A 20412-nucleotide genomic window follows, 5' to 3' on the forward strand; every position below is an offset into this window, starting at 1 on the left:
CTTTTGAATTGAGACTGAAAGTTTTTCTGAGATGGGCAACCTTTTGTTACCCAAAATTTAGCTGAAGGGACATAAGTTTGCCTCATTTCATAACAGGGGGAAAATTAGATCTCAAAAATAATGATTAACTTAAAGAGACACCAGAATAAAACCGAAAGTATTTCATGATTATATTACATGTATCATACATGATCTAGTTATGGATGCCATGCCTGATGAAATTCTTCAATAGGACAACTTCTAGCACATTTTTAAAGAAGTCAAGACTCTGTGGACATGCATCTGTTGGTATGATATATTAAGAATAGCAACTAAAGATGAGCCTTGTGGCATGGCCTGTAAAACCAGCTCCCCAGAAGATGAGGCAGGAGGACTGCAAGATCAAGGTCAACTTGAGAGACAGATTGAGTTCAAGTCCAGACTGAGCCACTTAGAACTTAATATTCATTAATATACTTAATAAATAAAGTAAAAAGATTGCTTAGTATGTATGAAATTCTAGTTTCAATTCCATAAGAAGGGCATTTATTAATATTTTAAATTCTGAATATTATAAAGAAATGGAAGTCGAACAAGTTTTGTTCCTTAACAAATAACCTACTTTTTACTTATTCAGCTGTTTTATGATTTACTATTTATATATGTGTGTGTGTGTGTGTGTGTGTGTGTGTGTCTACATTTAGATTTTTCAGTATTTTTCTAAGGACAAGAGGTGTCCATTTTTTTCTTCAAAAGAGTACATATTTTAATCTATTCTTTTGAAATAATGGTTCTAGTTTTAGGTGAAATATTTCCTTATAAATTGGAAACTATAAAGCCATCCTTAAAAAAAAAAAGTTCTTATTTGCATTGGATCACTTGACTTAAACTAGGGTCTCATTGGAAGAGGGAATCTCAGTTGAGAAGACATCCCTACCAGATTGACCTGTGGGAAAGCCTGTGGGACATTTTCTGAATTAATGTGGGTGAGTCCAGTCCAGTCCACTGTTGGCAAATGTGCCATCATGCCCATTTGTCCTGGATGAAAAACAGACTGAATAAGCTTTGGGAGCTAGCCAGTAAGCCATACTTTCCCAGAGCCTCTGCATTAGTTCCTGCCTCCAGGTTCCTGCCTTGGGTGCCTGTCACTTGTCACTTCCCTTGGCAGTGGACTGTGACCTGGGATTTGTAAGCTGAAATCAACCCTTTCTTCCTCAAGTTGCTTTTGGTCATGGTATTTTACCACAGCGACTAGAACCCTGTCTCAGATGCAATATATTCATTACTAAGCTACTACCAGTGATGAGAAATCCCTTCTCACCATTTCCCAGCCACAGTCCTCAAGGATACAAATGAAATCATGGGAATTTGGTGACCTCCCCTTTCAGGTCATCATGAATAACTATACTTTTCTTACAAATAGTAATAGGGATGAAAGGTTTACGTTGTCACAGGTTACGATGACCTGTGACACGTGTGAGCATATGAAGGAAATATTAATTCGGATGGATAGTACAGGACCCAGAAAGACACCGATTGCATTTATTGACTTCACAAGGGGTTTAGTTCTCACCTGGCTGTTTGCTTTACTGGAGCTGTTTCATCTTAGTGCTTTTCCTCAGTCTCACTGGCGTGAGCTACACCTGACTCAGTTTGAAGGGTGGCAGTAGATGTCTATGCACGCAAAACATTCCATGTTTATTTAGTTGTTCCCTTACAAATATATTAATGAATGAAATCTATTTTGGAGCACTCCCTGGAGCTTTGCATACTGTGTCTCACTTATTAACCCCAGTATTGTTTTCGGGACATCTCCCTTTCAAAGGTTGCAGCTCGTTTCTTTCCTGTTCAGAGCTCTTCATTTTCCCATGAGTTCTGGAACTGTTACTTGGCTCTGCTTTGTTAAGGATGAGATTTTGTACGGTGTCAAGGTTGTTATTACCTGTCACCAAAGCATATTTTTGGTTGCCTGCTTTGTTTTGGTTTCAATTTTGTCCCTTTGTTCTACAATCTAAAGCAAATATATCTGCTTGTATCTTCCATAGTCCTGTCTTAAATGAAACCTCAAGTGGAAGACCGTTGTCCTTAAGGATCCATTACCCTAGAATTTGTATTCTCTGTGGTATGAAGTTCAGAACTGATTTCTCCTGTGTCCCCAGGAACCGTCACTTCTTCATCCCCTGTAGACTGTCCTTTAAAGTGTATGTCACACAGTGTGGATTTTTTTTTTTTTTTAATCCTTCTTATCAGTAATCTCACCAACTCCAGTGACTTTTTTATTATCATGGAAGCTTAAAGTTTCTGGCTCACTCTTTCTTTTCCCTCTATCCTGACACTGTTCTACAAGCCTTTCTGGGTAATCCATCCAACATACTCTCAGTTACAATTGATTCGTCTGAGGATAATTTCATCACCATTATCAAGCACCTGAGTCGGCCTGCCTATTATAGATTCTCTGATAAATGCTTACCTGTCCCACCCTGTTAGGCTCACTTTGAGTCAGTGGTTAAAGTTTTCCAGGTGACTTTTAGCTAAGTCATTCAACTTTTCTGTGATTACTAATATATGCTAATTTCTCCTTAAAATATGATTTAATAGGATGAGTTAAGTGTATTTCTGTAACAACATTCAAATGCCCGAAGCTTAAAGCATAGGAAGATCCTTACTCCTATCCCCAAGACAAAGTAGCTACAAGGGCAGGAACACTTTCCTTCTTAGTGTGTTAAATTTAACATTATTTATTATCATTATTAAATATCCAGGGGTCATGAGTTTTACAGAGTGGAATAGAAGGTTCTGGAAGTCCGGGAAGAAGGACAGGCTGGAAAATCTCAATTGACCACCCTAGGATGGTATTGAAACTACGGGACTGGATGGGCACAGCCATATTTGAGTTTAGACAGGAAAACTTGGAGCATCATACTAACACTTCACTGCAGAAAAGAGAAAGAGATGCATTCCATGTGACTACCGACAGGGAAGCAAAGAACTTGCCCGGCAGCTCAGCTCTGTGCTTCTTCTAGCTGACCATGCGCCTTCACAGATGCCTATTCTCAGGGAAGGCATCCTACCAAAAGTCCAGCTGCGGTGCGCTTTCCTTAGCCCCATGAAAACAGGAAGCAGAGATAACAAACTAGTTCCCTGGGACCCCTGAAGCAAATCTTTTTCATAACGAGGCTTATCTGCTGGCTTCCTCCCAATATTGCTTCTGGTCCCCTGGGAGGCAGATGTTTTTCAAACAGCCCATGTTTATTTATCATTTTGTTTATTTTAAAGTTACTGAACCTGAAAGAAAAGATATCTTTCTAGATGTGCAGCTGGAAGACAAGATGCAGGCACTGACTGCGCACAGGCATCTTCTGTTTACTTCATTTTCTTTTATCTTTTTAATTCCAACACCCACTGATTAAAATTTAGCCAAGGAGCCATAGATAAGAGTGAATAGCTCAGACTCTTGGAAAACGGACTGCTATTATGCGGGCTTGCATTCATCTAGCGGGGCGCGTGAAGTGAGACCACATCTTCACTGGAAACCTTTGAAATGCTTTTCTGTAGAAATGAATGCTATTATTGCCATTCAACTGAAAAAGAGGCTAATCCAGAGGAACTTAAAAAAATAGCTATGAATTTGAAAAAAAAACAACAGAAGAATATAGACTTCTTACTTTACTCAGGGAAACAATTCTGCTCTGTTTGCTTTCAAAGTAAGAGGGGGCATTTCCCCATTGCAGAGATGGAGCTGAATGCCCATGTCTGCACTGATATAGGACCAGGTACTGAGGTTTCTAATATGTTATGAAGACGCAGGGAGCTGGCACCAAGGAGCCAGGAAGCATCCCATGAGAAGGAATCACCTGAGGAACCATGGTTTTCCTTCTCAGGGGCAGCAATAGAAGTAAAATCTTGGTTGAAAACTTCTGTGTCTGGTGGAGCCAATGTCCTTAACAATGAGCAAGGAGTCTTTTAGTTCAGAAGCAGTACCTGCTGTGTTTCTGCAACCACTGCCTTACCCAAAATTGCTCTCTCTCTCTCTCTCTCTCTCTCTCTCTCTCTCTCTCTCTCTCCCTCTCTCCCTCTCTCCCTCTCTCCCTTTCTCTCCCTTGTGTGTGTGTGTTATTGGAGGTGAATATAGGGTATCATGTTAGCACTGTATGGCTGAGCTACAACCAATCTTATTTTCAACTTTTTATTTTAAGAAAAGTTTCCACTGCATTGCCCAAACTGACCTTAAAAATCACTTTGTAGACCAAAGTGATCTTGAATTTGCAGTCCAGCTGAGTACCTGGGATTACAGGCATGTGACGCCAGGCCCAGCCAGGAAGGAGGCCACAGGGAATGTTTGCTACTATTATGTCCAGGCCTCCTTATGTGTGGTGAGAAAAATTGAGACTGTTAACAACGTTCTCTTTAAGAAATGGCTGGTGGGGCTGGAGAGATGGCTCAGTGGTTAGGACCACTGACTGCTCTTCCAGAGGTCCTGAGTTCAATTCCCGGTACCCACATGGTGGCTCACAAGCATCTATAATGAGATCTGATGCCCTCATCTGGTATGTCTGGAGACAGCCACAGTGTACTCACATTTATATAAATAAATAAATAAATAAATAAATAAATAAATAAATAAATCTCAAAGAAAGAAAGAAAGAAAGAAAGAAAGAAAGAAAGAAAGAAAGAAAGGAAGGAAAGAAGGAAGGAAGGGCCGGTGGTGATGCCTAGGCAAATAGGAGATGGCTGCTAGCTCCCCACCACTGCACCCATAGAGCATCACAAATGAAGTGGCTCATAATGGCACAAATACATTATCTTATAATTCCAGAGGCCAGAGATTGGACCCATGTCTCAGCTGAAGTGGTGATTAATTTTATGTGTCAACTTGACTGGGCCATGATGGCCAAATGTTATTGGATCCAAATTTTATTGGATCCTACTCTAGATGTTTCTATGGTAGTGTTTGTTTTCATTGTTAACTTGTTTAGTTAAGATACAAAAATACTGTGTTTTATTATGACATACACACATGCAACATATACAATATATATAGTAAATGTATATATATATACATCCATCATTGTATCTGGCTTATTCCCACACTATTATGCTATAGCCCTCTTCCCCCAGCTGATTCACTTTGCCCCCACAGTCCCCTTCTATTCTCATTTTCTGTGTGTGAAACTCATACGTGAAAAAAGTCAATGTTTTCATCTTACTCCTTGGACTCCTTGCTTCTCTCCATAAAAGTGATTTTTGGATAAGATTCTCATTTGGATCTGTTAGACTCTAAGTAGAAACATATTGTCTTTCCAACCTGCAAGAAGAGACCCTTTCCCCTGACCGATAGTCTTTCCCAGGCCTCCCCTAGAGGACAGAGACTGATTTACACAAAGCCTCATGCTCCCCACTGCACTAAAGGAGAGTTTCTCTTCCTTCTATAAGCCCAGTAGCATTATTCTAGGCCAGCATTTCCCAAACTCTGTTCTCTTACATATTAATACTGTGTGGTATATTGAAAAGAACTAGGTGATTAGATAGATGTGTGTGTTCTGGGAAACTTCGTACAGGCCCATGTTAGCATGCACAAAGTTGGGGGGAGGGAAGCTGTCTTTTTTAACAAGAGATTTCTCAGGATTGTTTGATCAGTGATCCTTCTCCTGTAACACACCTGTTAACTACATAATACAGTGGACTTTGGAGAATGCATTCATAGACGTAAGCAAAGACGTTGCACAGACCCAACATGGAAAGAAAGAGCCAGACATGATGCACGGTCACTTGCAGGTATGGGGGCCTTAAGGTACTGCTTGTTTAACCATTCCCTCTATGCTGAGTTACTTGACCTACTAGCAGTGTCTTTATTAAACAGGTAAACGCAAAGATTCAAGGGATCTGCCATTCTGTCTTTGTTCTACACAACTAGTGAATACGAGTTAAGGTTTTAACTCAGGAAGCCTTGCTGCAGAACTTAGATTTTTAGGAGTTACTTTTCAGAGTTTAGATTTTCACAACCAAGACAGGTGTGCCCACTGCCCACCGGGATCCAACCAGAAATGTTAGCACAGGAGGACGTGCTACCGAACTGTTTTCCCCTTATCAGAGACACCAGAGAAGTCGAGTTCACTAACTGACATTCAGGTTGTAGTGGAGACAATCTTTCTTTGAACAGGGCAACAGTAACGTCCAGAAGGTCCCAAGACTGACTTACCTGACCAGCCACTCACTGGCATAGGTGAGACAGCACCACCTAGTGGGCAGCATAGGTACTCCGCATTGAGGTCACTATGACTACCATCTGGTTTTACTAGTTAAGCTATTTGCTCACAGATTTGTTTTAAGTGGGTAAATGGAGAAAATACAGCTAACCTCAGGAGATATATTTGAAAGTTAAGGGGAGCATAAGCAAAATTCCAGGTGTGCAATAAAGTACCTTGTATGGTAAGTTTTTTCCTTCTTTCCTTTTTTTGGCAAAGCTGTGCTCTACAGCCGAGCCTGGCCTAGAACTCAGGATCCTCATAACCCAGTCCCCCAAGCACTGGTAGTGCAGTTACGTGCCCTCACACCTGGATTTCTTACAATTATTATGAAGTCCAGCCTGCCATTTCCCAGAGTTCTTCTGACCTCATCTACAGTGACTCATCCTTGTTGACAGATAGCAGATTCACTTTCTATTTCTAGTATGCCCCATTCTTAACTAAGTCTGGTCTTGTTCATTGCCAAAAGGTTTGGGGGTAGGGGAGGGTACCAAAATCCTAAAGCCACAGTGAACAAAGACCAAGGATACTGTGTTAAGGGTGTCTCTCATGGTATTGGCTAAGAACTCTTCTCACTGTTGGCGGGGAGGGATGTTTAGTCTCAGAAAAGGCAAGTGTCTGTTTTTCCTCAATTGTCACGGGCCTTCTAATGAGTAGATACATATCAGGAACTGGCATGTGCCTAGTACTTTTGCCATTTTCCCTCCTCGTGAGTTTTCTCACGTAGATTAGTAAAAAGCTGAGACAAGAGTCTCGGGGTCTTGTCGATTCAACCATTTCCTCCCAATCTGAGCCATTGAGCACCTGCTGGAATTGTTTAGACTGTCTTCTGTAAGTCATCACTTGCAGAGGTTACAAAGAAAACACTGCCTTTCTGTTTCCAAATCTGATATCTTTCTGCCAAAGGGTGTTTAAAATGTTCACATGATAATGAGGCTTCTCTAAGCAAGAAAAAATTATAGAAGTGCTAATGGGAAAAAAAAAATAATAAAGTCATTCAGGCCCGAGGAGAAGTCATTCTCTAATTTCTTGTTCTAGATGCTTCTAGCTATAAGGCAAAGATAACACACCCAGTCTGAAAGCTTAGAAGGGAAGCTGCAATGGCTTTTGGCGAGGGAAATTAAACTCAAGAAAGCCTGCTGGAGAACGAAACTGGTTTGTTTGCCCGTGGGAGGATTTTGAAAATGCTGGAGACTCCCGTGGACAACATCTCTCAATTTGTTGGAGAAAATATCCTGAAACAGTCTTGTAGAGTAAAAACAATTGACGATTGGATTGTTTAAAAGTACAACTTCAAAAGAAGCACCTTGGTGACAGGTGAGTTTAGCAGCAGGGGCTTTGCATGGCAACAGGCTTAGTGTTCTAGTAGTGTTTCCTTGCTGGAAGCCAGAGCTTTGCCTTGTACCCAGCTGGTTTTGTTACTTAATATCTTGCAATTCCACCTCACTGGAGGCAGTAATTTCGAAATTGATCAAAGAGGTGTTTTTAATTACCAAGTTTAATTTTAAGGAAAATGAATAAATGGATTTTTAATATAACTTCGTCAATCACTTCCCTCCACCTCCTTGCATTGTTGCAGCAAATCAGAAAACCCAAACAAAGGCATTATCCTATTCAAAAGAATAGAATCGCTCTCCCTTAGGGTTGTCTGCTTGCAAAACTAGACCTTCTGTGTGCAGGGAAATGATGGAGTGGAGATAAATGATTGCTTTGGGGGAGCCAAAGATGCATCAACTCTGTGTGTGTGTGTGTGTGTGTGTGTGTGTCTGTGTGTGTGTCTGTGTGTGTGTCTGTGTGTGTGTCTGTGTGTGTCTGTGTGTGTGTGTGTGTCTTTTAATTAAGCACATTTACTCTACCCAGCCACCATCCAAAACAACTCATGGTGGTTGACTTTTTTCAAGCTAGTAGATCTCAGATACACTAGTTAAGCTTCTCAGACCATGTCAAGGAAGCACAAAGTTTGTCGAATTCTTTAATCTTTCCACTGTCTCAGAAAGGAGGGTGGCATACAGTTTGCAGTGGGACACACAGTAGGACCACCCAACATGGACTTGATGCAAACAGCACTGAGCCTCCTCAGATGAGACAAGCCAGGTGAACCTCTTTTAACTTCTCCGAGTTTCTGACCCCTCATCTGTGAGATGAGGAAATTAACGTGCACTTCACACAGTTGTCAAAGGATTGAATGAGACATTTGATTCTGAAGTACCTGACATAGCCATACCATACATGCTTAATATACATTATTTTCCTTCCCATTTCCGCCTTCGTGTGCATATATGCTGGGAACATCAATTTCTTTTATGTGCAGAGCCGATGCTGTTAACTTTATTAAGCGGGGATTTCTATTAAGCATTTATCCTTATTCATTAGCTTGGAGGACTGGCACACAAAGATATTAAATTATTTACTCAAGTTTAATGAATGAAATTGAAAACCTTTTTTCCCCTGCTTAACATGAATGTGCCCTTTTCAGTATGCAGAGCCTTGTTGCATTTATTCAGAAGCTACTGCTAAGTGCTTAGTTTGGAACACAGGATTAATGAGCCCGGAGACATGGCGTTGGTCACCATGGCGACCAAGCTAGCATTGCTCTGTTCCAAGCTCAAACAAGGAATGTAGAATGCTTAGCTCTGGCCTGCAGTATAGAGCTGGGTGTTCTTTTTCATATATCTGACTTCCCGTTGCTGTTTCCAATTACTCCCTAATTCCCTTGGGGGAAAAAATAAATAAAAAGAACATCCCTGGTTCTTCAGGGTTCTGCTTGTTTAGCTACCTAACTTCCTTCCTAAATACATTTATCTCCCCATCATCCTCTACAGATTCAGACACCTGAGTCACATTTTTCTTCAGTACATAAATGCCTGTCATTCTTTTGGGTGTCTAATAAATACATGGACAGATGACCCAATACCCTGGCCTCTCAGACATTGGACCCCACTCTCTTCAGTGACTTTCCCTGTCTTCTGACTCCTGCTCACTGTCAAACGTGAACTGACCCATGTCTGAGGCTGGTTCGGCTCTGACAATAACTAACTCACATGTCCAATCCTCTGACATAACCTTCTCTCTTTACATCTTGCTTGTTTACTATTGGCTGTAACCATCCTGGAACATGTCTGTTCTTCCTACAATCTCTTTGCCCCTTAGGAGTTCCTTACTTTTATTTCATCCTCTCCAGAAAATTTTATGTCCTACCATTGCATTCTCTCTGCTGCCAAAACTTCCAATTCCCTCCATTTTGTCACATCTTCCACTTATACTAGGCGTGACAGTAATCCTGAAGGACTGAGGCGCAGTGTTGCCTGTTCCCAAATGGCTAAAAGCCATATAGCAAGAACCACACTGTTGCCATGACAACTTCAGAACAAGACTGGTACCATCAGAGAGGTCAGCAGAGAAGTTTAGCTGGTCCCTCCAGTCAGCCCAGCATTTGTCTTCCTAACTTATTTCCCATGTTCTATAGTCATTATCCCAAATGTCTTTCTCCTAGTCTTTAATTCTTGTCCTGCCTTGATCTCTTTTTGACTTGATTTACTTAGAAAATGTGCAAATGGAGACTTCTTCAGACTCTGACAACTCATGTAACAAAGTCTCTGTCCTCCCCCCTTTTCATTCTAGGTCATGAGAGAAGTGGGGTTTTCTCTCCAGAGGCAATCTTATTACCTTCTCTGGACCTTAGGGCCTAAACTTGTCAGACACCTCATACCATAAATTAACCTCCCCCGCCCCCACACACACACCCATCTCTTTCCTGTCTTCAAATTTTGAACACCAAGTAGAATTTCCATTAATTTTGTTTGTTTGTTTGTTTGTTTGTTTATATTTAGGTGATGCATAAAATAAGAAGAATCTCCCTCTTGCCTACTCTTCACAATACTTTTTAAAAGTGTTGTTCACCTCACTTTTAGCCATCAATATCTTCAGTTCTGTTTCTGTCTCTGTTTTTGCAATATTTAACACCATCTGTATCACCAGATCAACAGAGATCTTCTAATCCCCAACTCACTGTATCTCCCAGTATCACTGAATATGTCTGACTTCTCTCATGTTAATTCCCGTGGGAAAGAAATGAATACAATAAGCTAAAAACTGAATATAACTATTTCAGTAATGGTGCTGGCAAGGTTTTAAGTATACTGCACCCTCAAGCACTAGTCCTTGTTCTGGGTTGGAGATTTAATATAGACTCGACAGTCAACATGCACAAGGTACTACTGTGCATTTAGCTATGCTGGGGAAAAGATTTGTCCTCATGAAACTCACAAGTAGACATTTATCAAAGAAATAAGCAAAGGTAAGTGTGATAAAAAAAAAAAAAAAAGAAAGAAAGAAAAAGAAAGAAAATGACAATGTCCTGTGAGAGTCTGGCAATGTCTGATGGGAATATGGAACATAACAGGAAGCTCTAACGATGCTTGGGAAAATGGACTTCAGAATGGAAGGCTATTTTCAAGGCTCACGCAGGAGCAGATTTTAGCACTGTAAAAAGGAGAGAATAATACCCCAGAGTGGAGGTAGATTTACTATGGTTGCACTACCTGCGACCCATCACCTAGAATACTGCCAATTCTACCTTGAGCCGCTAGGAAGAAGCCAGTTAGATTTTTCCTTTAGAGAATCTAACCGGGGAAAAAAGAAAATTTGAATGACTAATCTAGCCAAATCCCATAGAGTGAGTGAAGCTAATAATTTATAAACTTCACTTGGAGTTCAGTCATTCCATCTTGCATGCAGAGAGAGAGGCAGTCGAGGATACTAAGACAACCCAGAAAGCACGCACAAAGGTAAAAGCTATAAAGGGCAGGAAATCAGCAGAAGGCAGGCACAAGAGTAAAGCCAGGGAACTAATATTCAAATGATAGAAATTCACAAAAGAGGACGTTAAAAAGCAGGAAAGAATTCATGCAAAAAAAAAAAAAAAAAAAAAAACACTTGAAATGGACAGAGAAGTACTCTCGGGGTGGTAGGGGGGTGGATGTTGGAAGGACCCAGGAAAGCAGAGAAAACAAATGCATGCTAGCAGACCTTTGTGAATTTTCAGAACAAGGGTGGGAAGAAAACCCTAAAGGCTCCATGAAAGAGTACCATAGGTCATAAGCAAAGGCTGAAAGGCTTCAGACTTGCCAGCTACATCTTGAAAAACAGAGGCTGCGGAGGAATGCTTTTAACACACTAGACTAGGGAAATAATTATGAATCCTGGCTTCTCTGTCAATCAAGGAAGAGCAAACACGCTGAGCGGTGTTTATCGTTCTCATCTCCAGCGTGATTTCTCAGCTCTTGTGAAGGATTTGGTCAGTTCAAAAAGCAACAAACTAAAAAAAAAGAAAAGAAAAGAAAAAGAAAAAGCATGATTTGGGGAGGGAGGGATCTGACCTAAAGAGAGGAGGGAGACTGGAATGTCAAGAAAGATCTCCAGTGTGACAGAGGTTCCCAGGAACAGGACATGAAGGCTTTAGAAGAGACTCCCCTTCCCTGAACATGAAGTTGATTAAAATATCCACTGAGGTTAAATATTTTTGTAAAAATAAAACAAAACAAAAAACAAACAAACAAACAAACAAAAAACCACCAAGGCTTAAAATATCAACTAGTCATAGAAATCTAAGCAAAACAACAACAAAAAAGATAAAATACTAATAAAAAGAAGACATTGTTATTCTAGTTTGTAGCAAGCTTCGGTTATAATGTAACAGCACTGGAAACCGGGGAACTGGAAAGGATCTAGTGCAGGTAGGTATCATATGATTCCCTAAAGGAATTATAATTTTGATTGTCATAAAAACTTACACTGTTACATCTTCTCTGTTTTGACACATAAAGAAGTGGCAGTTGTTTGGCAATATGTAAACACTAGGCTAACTAACCTAGAGATGTAAAAGCAATTGCCTCTAAGGGGAAAAAAAAATGGTTACTGCATTTTTCATAATGAACCTTGAATATTATATTTTTAACATTTTTTTCAGATAGCATATTATCCCATCTCCTGTATTACATGTGTCTTCTGGATTTCTTCAATTTCTTGTGATATTATAAAAATCATCTTCTTTTTATTTTATTTTTATGTGAGTTACACCGTCGTTGTCCTCAGACACACCAGAAGAGGGTGCCGTCAGATCCCATTGCAGATGGTCGTGAGCCACCAAGTGGTTGCTGGGAATTGAACTCAGGACCTCTGGAAGAGCAGTCAGTGCTCTTAAGCCCTGCATCATCTCTCCAGTCCTGTAAATCATCTTCTTATACTACAACTACTAACTACTTATTCCTGGCACATAGAAAGACAACTGACTTGTTGGTAGAATGATTTGAGATGCAGAACAACTGTTAAGCTCGGTTATTAGTCCTCACCATTTGCTGGTAGATTTTTCTAAGGTTTTATTTTTATGTAGATAAATGTAATTGAAGGAAATAGTGGCAATTTTCCTCCTCTGCCCTCATACATTATTTATTCCTCTTTTCTATTTATGTTGAGACCTCCAGGACAGGGCTGAAGAGATGTGGAGAAAGTAGCCTCAATCCTGAAGAGGAGGCGTTAACATCCCACCAACAGGAGACCATTGACTTTACATGGCCCTGCTGAAGTCTGTGTTTTACAAAGTATGTAATGATTCTCCAGAAGGGATGCAGTGGGGCTGGAGAAACAGCAATCTGATGGAGGTGATAAAGGACCCCCCAACTTATTTCAATTCTCTCATTCAGTACAGGAGACAAGGTGAAAGAAGGCAGCATTCAGAAGACAAGGCAATTTAGAGATATTCTCTGCCATCTGATAGAGGACAATCTCTGAGCAGGTGGTGGTCACTAAAGTCATTGCCTATAATTTACTGTTTCTGTTTCTCTCTTTGCACAAGGACAGATTTTTCCCTTTGCTTTTTTTTTTTTAAGTGATGTATCGTTTCCTTTAAAAATAATTTTTAACAAATAACGTCAACTTTAAGAAAAAAATTAAATTCAATTGGCCTAGGTACACTTACAATACAACAGAAGGGGCAAGCATCTTTGGAGTGGGCTATGAATGAAGCAGCAGCCAGCTTTGTACCATAACAGTGCACACACAGCACAAGGAGTGGGAGGATAGACAGCTGTGAGGTGGGGAGAGAGCGGGCAGTCCTGAGGGTATGTGGATGCTTCCTTATTAAAATGAAGGCCTCACTGGTCAGGGACTCTCCTGAGTAGGTGACTTGTGTTACTGTAGCCCTCAGGAACAGAGGGCGGTCTTTTCAAAGGCAGGGCCTTCTTTGTATCGCTCCTCATGCTACATTCTGTTAGAAGCCATTTGAATTTTTATAGCTTTCCTCAGGTAACAAATTTTCTTCCTACTGTCGGGATTTGCTTCATGTGACCCAAAGCAAGCAGTGTTCATTTTCCTCTTAGGAAAGGGGCTGGATAGAAATAATGTATGGCTTAGGAACCAGCCAAACCTGACCTGACTCTCTTTATTCATAGGGAAATGCAGAAAGCAAAGAATGGACATTTTCGCTGAGGTAAATAAGCCCTCTCGACTGAGGAACACCATTATACTAATACCAAAGGAGACAAAGGCCAGAAGATGGCGGCATTAAGTAGAAAGGCAAACAGAAAATAGCAGGCAAAATCCAGCGTGGGACAAAGCCAGCTCTGCAACAGTGGAAACAGGACAAATCCTTTAAGAGAAAATTGCATGCAATTTTTTGGACTCAATTAGCCTTTTCCACAAAGAGCACTTTCCCACAAAGAGCCCATTAAATAGCAAATGAAATTACATCGGTTTTCAGTTGCCATGGCACTGGCTCTTCTCTAATGGACTTCTCTGGTCCCGAGGTTCACGTTAGACTGGCTTATTTTCCTTGCCTGTGTGCTGCCTCCATTCCCCTGTCCAGTCAGGAAAACATGCATGTGACTTCTTCCCCAAAGTGCCTACCTACATCATCCCTGAGAAACAGAATTCAGCCTTTAACTGAATTTCCTAGAGATGGGGTGTGAAACCAACCAGAATCTTCCCATTATTAGCTGTGACCATGACAGTTTGCACTAATTAGATGGTTGATGGTACAGCCATGTACTCAGGGCTCCTGGAGAGGTCCTCTGACCAAGGACTGTTTAGCAAGTGCTGCCCCCTGAGGTGAGGACACAAAGATGCCCAGAAAAGCATGAAAATTAACCTTAGACTTTTCTAGAATCTCCAGACTGGGAGACTAGCCCACAAGCACATACCTGCTTTTCCTTCCTCTGAAGAAATGACAGCAAAGAAAAAAAAAAAAAAACTTCACAATTATTTTGTTTGCAATTTTGTTTTTCTATTGATTTTTGCTTGGCAAATGTCCTGCTTCCAAATAGGTAGAGGGAGCTAGATCTGTGGCTCAGTTGGTAGAATGCTTGCCCAGCATGCATGAGGCTCGGCACTGCATAAGCCCACACACCTGTTATTTTAGAACTTTGCTTGTAAAGGCAGTGGAAACAGAAGTTCAAGGCCATCCTGGATTCCTACCAAGTCAAAGGATAGCCTGGGTTACATGAGACCCGACATAATAATAATAATAATAATAATAATAATAATAATAATAATAATAATAAAATAATCCTAAAACTAAGGGTCTTAACTTATAGATGATGTGCCTTTTAAAAAAAAATTACTTATGAGCCAAAGAGATGGTTCAACAGGTACATGATAAACCCACATGATGGAAGGCGACAACTGAGACCTCTGAACTTCACACATTAACCATATGGCACGTGTGTGTGTGTGTGTGTGTGTGTGTGTGTGTGTGTGTGTGTACATATATGCGTATCTATAGATATATGTGTATATAATATGTAATATGTAAAATGTAATATAATATGTAATATATAATATGTAAAGTTTGGAAGTTCAAGCATACAGTTTACACACTGTGTGATTACCACATTGTTCTGAAGACCCACAGCAAGCTACCAAGCTCAGTCTTAAACTCATGTTAGATGTGTCCAGCTTGCCTCTTCTGTTGTCTCCAACCCTCTGAATAACATAGCCTTGTTTGGAGAGGACAGCTACAGCTTGAATTTGAGACTGGGAATAAATTAAAGCTCTAGAGGAAACATCTTCCTGTCCAAAATGAATCTCAGAAATGGGATTTCTGAGTTAAAGTTGGTATGTGTAGTCAAGATTTCCTCCAGTGTGTACTGCCTTAAGAGTGTGAGAGAGAAAGCCGCTGCTGAGAGCCAGCCATCTGCAGTTGAAGAAAGACTCATTCTTCTTGGCAAGGCAGTCACTGCGAGGCAGCCCATCCTCCAGTAGATGGCTCCACACCCACACTTATATGGGAAGCACTCAGAGAACTTACTGAATTATTTTAAAAAGAAGGGGAGGGGGGAGGGCATAAAGACAGGGATCTATTAGGCGTAATTGGAGGCTGGGAAGAAGAAGAAAATATGATGGTTGAATCATCATATTTCATTGTATACATGTATGAAATTCTAAAGGCTTAAAACTAGAAAAGTAGTGTGTGAGGACAGTTAGAACACAGCTTGTGTGTTCCAGGGTGTCCTTGTCATCCTACTGTCCCTGCTAACAGAACAACAGATCTGTCATTTCTTATAATATTAAATCAAAAGTTTAAACTAAATATGAACAAAATCTAAACTCAATTTAATGTGAGGAAGGAAGTAACTATAAAATGTGGGGGTGTCCCAGAACATAGGAGCTGAGCAAGCTGGTAACATTGATCCATTCACCCCCTTCTCTGTCTCTCTCTGTCTCTCTGGTCTGTCTCTCTGTCTCTCTATAACTATGTCTCTGTCTCTCTGTCTTTCCCTCTGTCTCTCTGCCTCTCTGTCTCTTTTTTCCCCTCTTGTCTCTCTTCCTTTCTGTCTCTCTTTTTCCCCTCTTGTCTCTCTGCCTCGCTCTCTCTGTCTCTCTCTCTCTGTTTCTGTCTCTTTGTCTCTGTCTTTGTTTCTTTACATATGTCTCTCTCTGTCTTTCCCTTTGTCTCTCTCTGCCTCTCTATCTTTCTCTGTCTCTCTACATGTTTCTATGTCTGTTTCTGTCTCTCTGTCTTTCTGTCTCTGTCTCTACACATATGTCTCCCTGTGTCTATCTCTGTCTCTCTTGCTCTATCTGTCTCTCACTCTCAGTTTAACCCTCGCTTCCCCTCACTGTTTCTTTCTTTTCTCCCCTTTCTTCTCCCTCCCTCCTCAGGAATCAGCCACACTCATGGGCCACCTTCATTCCCACAGCTTCAGGGGACATCTTTTAGGATTCAGTACTCCTACTACACTTCTTGAGTAAATTATTTTTACACTCTTCACTACTCTGGTTGAAATGTCTACCTTTCCTGCTCTCTCTCATTTTTAGCCAATGACTTTGCCTCTACATGGTTGAGGGGGAATTCATCAGATTTCACCTTATCATCACCAAATCTACTCTGGTGTTGGAAATCATATTATAGGGCACACTTACTGAAAATGGAGATAGTGTCTTGTCATCTACAGATTTCATCCCATCTCAACTTTGGAAACCTGGATCCTTAAAGGATTGCTAAAGTAACTGTTGTGCCCATTGTCTGCAACTTCTCCTTGGCCTCCCTGCAGTCACCATTAGCCCTGCAGCCTCCCCCAGCCATCACAATGAGACTGTTCTTGCACCATCTCCAGGCAAACATCTTTCAACAGTTCTTAGCACACTGTCTTCAAAACATCCATTTACAGCATCCCCAGACTAATCTGTCTTCCACATTATGTCATCAAACGGGCTTTTGTTTGGTTTGGTTTTGTTGTTTTGTTTTGTAGGTATTAACCTTTCGCTGGATTTAAGGACTATCTCATTTAATCTTGATAGTTTTCCCTGTAGCTGGCTGGTCCCTGCTCCTTCATCACACCTCTTTCTTAGCCCTGAGTTACCAAAGCAAGCTCAGGACCCCAGCGTCATCCGAGCCTCCCAATCCCTTTACACTTTGATCACTTAAGTGTTAGCATTTATCGTGACTTTGTCTAGATTCATTCTGTTTTACTTGTTATTACTTCTTTTGTTTTACAGATAATCTCTCATCGATTTTATAACCTGAACAGATCTGAAACCTGTCATCCTCCTGTCTCAATCGATCAAGTGCTAGAACTCTTAAGTTCCAGGACTGTATGGGCTAGATAGTAGACTTTGCCATGAAGAGAGAGAGAGAGAGAGAGAGAGAGAGAGAGAGAGAGAGAGAGAACACATGATTACAAGGCAAACTACTCATCTTGTATCCAGAACAACCAAGCAGCCAGCAGCTCATTCATGAAGAAGAAGCAAAAAACACAGATATTTCTCCCAGTGAAAATTCATCTGTCAAATATCATATGATGACATTCACAGCACCCAGAAGGAACATCACCCCAAAGCCACAGTGAGACACTACTACACACTTACGAGAGACATAAACATTTTGCCCTTGAAGTAAAATACCTGTACTTGAAGATAAAGTAAAATATTTTACTTCATCAATTTTGGTAAGAATAAGCGAGCAACTAGAATTTTCACACGTTGCTGGTGGAACTTAAGAAGTGGTCCAGCCAGTTTGGGAAGCGGCGTGGCAGTCTCTTATAAACGTACCAACCATCTTACCTTCTCACCTCTATATGTTTATTACAAGGAAATGAAAATGTGTCCAGTTACAGGAATCTGCGCACAAGTACTTACATTCACGGCTCTCCAAAGTTGGTAAGTTCTTGACTGAGATCTGTGTAAATTGCATGGCACATCTACATGGAATATTGCTTAGCAACTAAAACAACAACTAATTGACCAAAGATTTTAACATTTTTGTAATGGTTCACTCTTGACATAGAAAATATTTTCTCCTTGATAACACTTCCCTACCTATATAATTAGAATTTATTTTGTTACTATTTCGTTAATCTCCTCCTCCACTGAAATGTGTACACATATACATATATTCATCACGTGTACATCTATAAATACATATAAGTTGAGAGTGGGAACTGGTTTCTCTTTGTCACTACATTGCCTGATGCATAATAAGGGTTAATTAAACATGTTAGGTAACTGTGAAAATTAATACTTTTTTTATACTTAAATATCAGTAGGAAACACACACAGACTAAAACCAACAAAAAAAAATGTAAATACTCATGTATATGTTGATTTTCATCATAAATCAGGCTGAAGGTGCTGAACAGGCTGTAATATCGCCTGAAGCAAAGCGGGATGACGAAGTCCTCAAATCGTATGTGTATGAACACACACAACCAACAATGTGTGTATAAACCCAACATCAGACACCCAGCAAGTCTTACCTCTCGCCACCAACTGCTTGGCACAGAGGATGGAGCTCGGTGTGGTGCAGAAGTGCAAAGCAGTGTGTCCGCTCAGGGAGTAGCAGTTGAGCTTCGCGCCACGGTCACAGAGAATCTTCACGCATTCCAGGTTGGCTATTTCACAAGCCACATGCAGGGGGGTCTTCCCGTTGGGCCGACAGTTGATGGTAGCATTGTGGTCCAGCAGTACCATCAGGCACTCCACATGACCAAGCAAAACTGAGAGGTGCAGGCCTGTTGCCCAGGAAGACTTCAACTTATAACTGGGCAACCAATAGCCTGAAAAAGGAAAGGAAGAGGAGTTTAATACTGCCCAGTGCTCCTCCCTGTTTTGTGAGGATTTTGACAAGGTGTTTTACTTTGGACACAATTACAAGATTTGAGTTAAAAATGGATCAGGAGTCTGTCACTGGCAGCCGATGAGTTTCACAGAGCCTTTTCCTGAGAACTGACACGCGTCAGTCTTTTTGCAACTCTTACAGTCTCTACTGCTCCTAGATTCCTGTTCCTTTACAATTTTGCCCATTGACCAGGCACAGATTAATAAAGAGAATGATTTGCAGACTTAAGATCTTCAACAAATCATCCTCACAACTTGAAATGTTCTGCCTCCTTCTTCTAATCCACCTCTTTAAAACAGAGTCTCTGTGTAGCCCCTATGGGCCTTGAACTCGCAGCAATCATCTCCCCCTCAGTTTCTCTGGTAATGGGACTTCAGGCAGGCTCCACTGCACCCAGATCATCCCAAGTGTCTGTACTCAACAAGCAACTTGCAATGACAGTTTCCCTGTCTGCACAGAATGGAGCTGGTTCTGAACCTGAAAACCAAACCGTACTTTGCCTGCTTATCAGTGGCAAAGATGCTTCATGATCTTTGTCATGCTCACTTCTGTAACACTGTCATGCTCACTTCCGTAACACTGTCATGCTGCAACTTATTGAAAACTTGTTCCTGCAACTGCATAGGGGGAAAAAGAGACCCTGGAAGAAAAAGCAGAGAGCTGATTAAGAAAATACCGTTTTGATGTAAAATCAAAGAAACCCAGGGTGCTGGCTCTGGAGGGCAGATCATCCTGCCCAAGCCTCTGATTTTTCTAGATGAGAGGACTGACACTTTTTCAGCCTGCTAGAACCACAAATCTCCTGCTTCAGTCCTGGACTACTGTCATGCAGGGTTTTCATCTGTTTGTCTTTATGGCGATCGTATAGGTTTAGTTTCAAGACTATGATACAGATTATCAAGAAGGGAAGATACGCCTGAGTGCATCTGTAATGTGCCATGCTGCTGGCACGGAAATGGGTTTGTTTACGGTGTTTCCCCCTCCTAAATTCCCAGCAGCACCAAAAGAGTTTTCCTTTAACATTTTCTACATGGTTCAGCCAGTCACCCTTGGCTTTCAAAACTCAGTTTCATCTGTTTCCTATAATCTTAGCTCGTAACTGGGGAACCAGGTTCACAGACCACATGATCTAAGAATGTCACCAAGCCTAAAATGGAACTCTTTCTAAAGCCCAGCTCTTGTCCATAGTATCTGTGTATTTGGGAGGGAAGAGCACACCTTAGCTGCTGCCCCAGAGGGCAAACTGCAGACTCCCAATATACTTATGTCTGCTTTTAATCTGCACTTCAGAACTTTGGTGGTAGAATTGAAGGTAGGATTGGAAGGGTCTGGATAACTCAGCCTGGAGCAAAATGGGAATGCTAACTGCACTGACCAGGGCAAAGAGCACTCCTCAGCAAAGAGACCATCTTGAAAACAGAGCTGTGCACAGGTTCTCTCGTTAATATGGAAATAAGTACACCGGGCCTCACAGAGCACAAGATCTGAGGTCATGTAAGCTTCTGAAACCGAGAATGAGGTGTGCCAATTCATGTGTTATCGCTAATGCCAATATATCAAAAGATCAGAATTTTCTTA

General features: G+C 41.0%; 1 protein-coding gene across 1 annotated transcript in view; it reads right to left on the reverse strand.

Annotated features, from left to right (window-relative positions):
• The window catches only part of Asb4 (ankyrin repeat and SOCS box containing 4), a 109572-nt gene that overhangs the window by 17718 nt on the left and 71442 nt on the right, over positions 1-20412 (reverse strand). Inside the window, exon 5 of the mRNA XM_034519622.3 lies at positions 18473-18772. Within this exon, the coding sequence (XP_034375513.1) occupies positions 18473-18772 (300 nt within the window). The remainder of the gene's footprint in view (positions 1-18472; positions 18773-20412) is intronic.

This window comes from Arvicanthis niloticus, chromosome 15 (genome assembly GCF_011762505.2).
Source record: "Arvicanthis niloticus isolate mArvNil1 chromosome 15, mArvNil1.pat.X, whole genome shotgun sequence".
NCBI classification, from domain to species: Eukaryota; Metazoa; Chordata; class Mammalia; order Rodentia; family Muridae; genus Arvicanthis; species Arvicanthis niloticus.